The sequence below is a fragment of the Pipistrellus kuhlii genome, unplaced genomic scaffold (genome assembly GCF_014108245.1).
Source record: "Pipistrellus kuhlii isolate mPipKuh1 unplaced genomic scaffold, mPipKuh1.p scaffold_m20_p_3, whole genome shotgun sequence".
Taxonomy (NCBI): Eukaryota; Metazoa; Chordata; class Mammalia; order Chiroptera; family Vespertilionidae; genus Pipistrellus; species Pipistrellus kuhlii.
The window spans coordinates 68,552,132-68,556,194 of NW_023425529.1; the positions used below are offsets into that span (position 1 = coordinate 68,552,132).

The 4,063-nt window shown below is 49.7% G+C and overlaps 1 protein-coding gene across 1 annotated transcript; it reads left to right on the plus strand.

The window, feature by feature from the left end:
* The first annotated feature begins 333 nt into the window (after positions 1–333).
* Positions 334–2,403, plus strand: LOC118729530 (sodium-dependent phosphate transport protein 2B-like). Its single transcript, XM_036457044.2, has 2 exons — positions 334–460; positions 566–2,403. The coding sequence occupies exons 1-2, from the start codon at positions 334–336 to the stop codon at positions 2,401–2,403; spliced, it is 1,965 nt and encodes a 654-aa protein (XP_036312937.2).
* The last annotated feature ends 1,660 nt before the right edge of the window (positions 2,404–4,063 follow it).

A 4,063-nucleotide genomic window follows, 5' to 3' on the forward strand; every position in this document is an offset into this window, starting at 1 on the left:
GCCAATGTCCGTATTACAATACTATTTTGGCGTTCTATGAAAATTTTTGAACAACCACAAAATAAGCCCCAAAGTCAGATATCTAACCCTGAGGACAGGATCTAATCCACTCTAGGAGGGGGCTGCAATAATAGGCTTAGGGTGTCCCGCCCTAAGGAGGAGCTGGGCTGACTACATATAAAAAGGCTCACATACTGCAGTTAACCCAGTTTCCTGGCTCATTCTGGCTTCTCCTTCCTCAGAGAGCAGCTCTTCCAGATCGCAGCCTCCCAAGGCCTGCTGAACCCAGACTCCACGGAGAACAGAAGGGAGAGGACTTCAGCCTCTTGGAAGATGGTCAGAGCTACCAGGGCTCCTTGGCCTGAGGCGGAAACGGCCCAGCCCAACCCAGATGAATACATGGGAGGCATCACCAGTCAACAGCCCACCACAAATGGAAAAGGAAAAGAGCCCAACAATGGTAAGTGCCGCTCATCCAACCCCAACGGGTCTCCTGTGGGCTCCCCAAAAGACGTCAGGCTGATCCAACGCCTTTCTCCTTGACCTTTATTCTTTGTTTGGCCAGGTGGTGCGGGGACCACTGAAACCAAGATTGAGCTTCAGCCATACCACTCCACCGCCACCCAGAGGGAGGAGCCCACCCACGTCGAAGACCCCTGGGACCTGCCCGAGCTTCAGCCAGAGGGGACCAAGTGGTCGGAGAGAGACGCCAAAGGGAAGGTTCTGTCCATCCTGAAAGGGGTCGGGAGGTTCCTTCTCCTCCTGGGCTTCCTCTACCTGTTTGTGTGCTCCTTGGATGTTCTGAGCAGCGCCTTCCAGCTGGTTGGAGGGAAAATGGCCGGGAAGTTCTTCAGCAACAACTCCATCATGTCCAACCCCCTGGCGGGCCTGATGATCAGGGTGCTGGTGACCGCCTTGGTGCAGAGCTCGAGCACGTCCACCTCCATCCTCGTCAGCATGGTGGCCTCCTCACTGCTGTCGGTGCGGACTGCCATCCCCTTCGTCATGGGGGCCAACATCGGGACCTCCATCACCAACACCCTGGTGGCGCTCATGCAGGTCGGAGACCGGGATGTGTTCAGAAGGGCTTTCGCAGGGGCCACCGTCCACGACTTCTTCAACTGGCTCTCCGTGCTGGTGCTCCTGCCCGTGGAGGTCTCCACCCACTACCTGGAGGCCCTGACCAACCTGATGGTGGACTCCTTCAACTTCCAAAGTGGAGAAGATGCCCCGGAACTGCTGAAGGTTATCACCAAACCCCTCACAAAGCTCATTATCCAGCTGGATAAGAAGGTTATCAACCACATTGCCATGAACGACCCAGCAGCTGAGAACAAGAGCCTGATCAAGATTTGGTGCAAGACGCTGACCCGCGTGACCCAGATGAATGTCACCGTCCCCTCGATCCAGAACTGCACCTCGCCCAGCCTCTGTTGGACAGACGGCTTCCACACCTGGACCATGAAGAACGTGACCCGCCGGGAGAACATCGCCCAGTGCCAGCACCTCTTTGTGAATGCCAGCCTTCCGGACGTTGTTGTGGGCATCCTCCTTCTGGTCACCTCCGTGCTGGTGCTCTGTGGCTGCCTGGTCATGATCGTCAAGCTCCTGTCCTCTGCGCTTAAGGGGCAAGTAGCCGTTGTCATCAAGAAGACCATCAACACGGATTTCCCTTTCCCCTTCTCCTGGCTGACCGGCTACCTGGCTATCTTAGTCGGGGCAGGCATGACCTTCGTCGTGCAGAGCAGCTCGGTGTTCACGTCCACTCTGACCCCACTGATCGCGGTGGGTGTGATCAGTGTGGAGAGGGCGTACCCGCTCACGCTGGGGGCCAACATCGGCACCACCACCACCGCTCTCATGGCCGCCTTGGCCAGTCCAGGCAAGACCTTGAAGAGCTCACTCCAGATCGCCCTGTGCCACTTTTTCTTCAACATCACGGGGATCCTTCTGTGGTACCCAGTCCCGTTCAGCCGCCTGCCCATCCGCCTGGCCAAGGGCCTGGGCGACATCTCAGCCAAGTACCGCTGGTTTGCAGTCTTCTACCTGGTCACCTTGTTCTTCCTGTTCCCGCTGTCCGTGTTCGGCCTCTCGCTGGCTGGCTGGCCTGCGCTGGTGGGCGTGGGGGCGCCTGTCGTCCTCGTGATCCTTCTGGTGCTGCTGCTCCAGCTCCTGCAGGCCCGCTGCCCCCGCGTCCTGCCAGAGGTGCTCCGGACCTGGAGCTTCCTGCCCCTGTGCCTGCGCTCGCTGCAGCCCTGGGACTCTGCCCTCTCCCTGGCCACTGGCTGCTGCGTGAGGAGCTGCTGCAGCTGCAGCAAGTGCTGCCTGGTGCCGGAAGAGGAGGAGGACACCTGGATCCAGATGCCCGAGTCCTTTGGTACCATGTCCTTGGGCAGATTTTAACATTGGTAAATCCGGACACCATTGACATGGGGGAGGGGTTCTTGATTAAAAATTTGGTCTATATGGAGCAACAAAAATTGTCATAGGATTGTATTGTTATAAATTGTTATAAATTGTCAAAAATTGTATTGTTATATATATATTTAAAATGTCAACATATGTACAGTTTACAAATATTATAAATAAAAATTATTTTTATAGTATTTTATTCTTTGGCATATTTCTCATTTGAGTGAATGTTTTTTAGTACTGTATTTCCCCCAAAATAAGACGTCTTCCAAAAATAAGACCTACTTAAAGGTTTCCTTCTGAGTGAAATATGAGAGGGCAGGGCAGGCGAGGACAGACTCTTGACTCCACTGTGGGGTAGGGGGAGTTATCCTCCATTTTGTAACTGAACCCTAGCCCTCACCCAACCAATCAGAGTTAGCCAGGCAGTGACATCACCAGCCTCTGGAGTAAAACCCCAGCTCTTGGCGAAGTTCACTCTCTTCCGCCATGCTGTCGGCATGAGTGGGGCAGAGCCCATGCTAGCATGGAAAAGGCTCTTTTGTTTATTGCATCGGACTTGGCTCCCTGGTGGTCCTTGGGGATCATGAAGTCTGGGCGTAACAAAATATAAGGCATCCCCCTGAAAATAAGGCTCCCCTTAGGCTCTGTTTCAGAATGCTATTGCTAAACATGAAAGGTTTGGTCTACTGATTCTGAAAGAAATGGAGTCATAAGAAATTCACCAGGAAATTCAGGAATTGGATTGTTATGATGATGTTCCAGAAGATGATCACATGATTGTCATTGAATAAATGAGTAAATTCTTGATACTGTAGGATTCAGTTTGTCTGGTTTGTGTTGACAACTACCTTACTACCGTACCATATACAGGTAATAAATTTCCTTTATTTTCATTTAGCAATAAATGTGTACCATATTCTTCTTCATGGAAAAATAAGACATCCCCTGAAAATAAGACCTAGCACATCTTTGGGAGCAAAAATTAATATAAGACACTGTCTTATTTTCAGGGAAACAGGGTAGATCAGGGTGAATGTTACCTCAGTCCAACTCTATGTCAGACATTAGTAAATACAATCATTATTAAGCTGGTCCAAAACAGTTCATACAAACTATTCTGAAAATCAAAACAATTCAGCTCTCTGTTCTTTGAGAAGCACCAATCATACTTTGCCGAAAGGGCAGATAAAACAATCTGTTTTATTACACTTATGGTAATGTTCAGGCACTGAGCTTAACCCTGCCTTAGGTTGACGAAGGTTATAAGAGAAGAATTTGCTAGAGTCTTATGCTTTGTTGTGCAGCAGCAGAAATATTTCTAAAACACAGTGGATATTTCTTGAATGTTCTCTACTGAGAATCCAAATGTAGTATTCATCATAATACTCAAGAGCCACTATTTTCACTAATATAAACTGATTTCTGATGTCCAGTATGCTAATTAGAAAACCATTAGTTGTTCAATACACAGATATCCAAAGCCTTTATTGAAGTTACCACTAGAGCATAGGTTTTCTGGAATGATGGGACAACCACCCAGATTGAATTATTTTATTTTTTAATTGTTTATGTTTGTATTGCTTTCAGAGAGGAAGGGAGAGGGAGAGAGATAGAAACATCAATGATGAGAGAGAATCACTGATCAGCT

Bases quoted from the DNA above. Each gene is read 5' to 3' on its own strand.
- LOC118729530 (XM_036457044.2), top strand. From the start codon at position 334: ATGGTCAGAGCTACCAGGGCTCCTTGGCCTGAGGCGGAAACGGCCCAG. The intron at 461-565 runs GTAAGTGCCGCT...TTGTTTGGCCAG, and splicing joins AGGAAAAGAGCCCAACAATG to GTGGTGCGGGGACCACTGAA.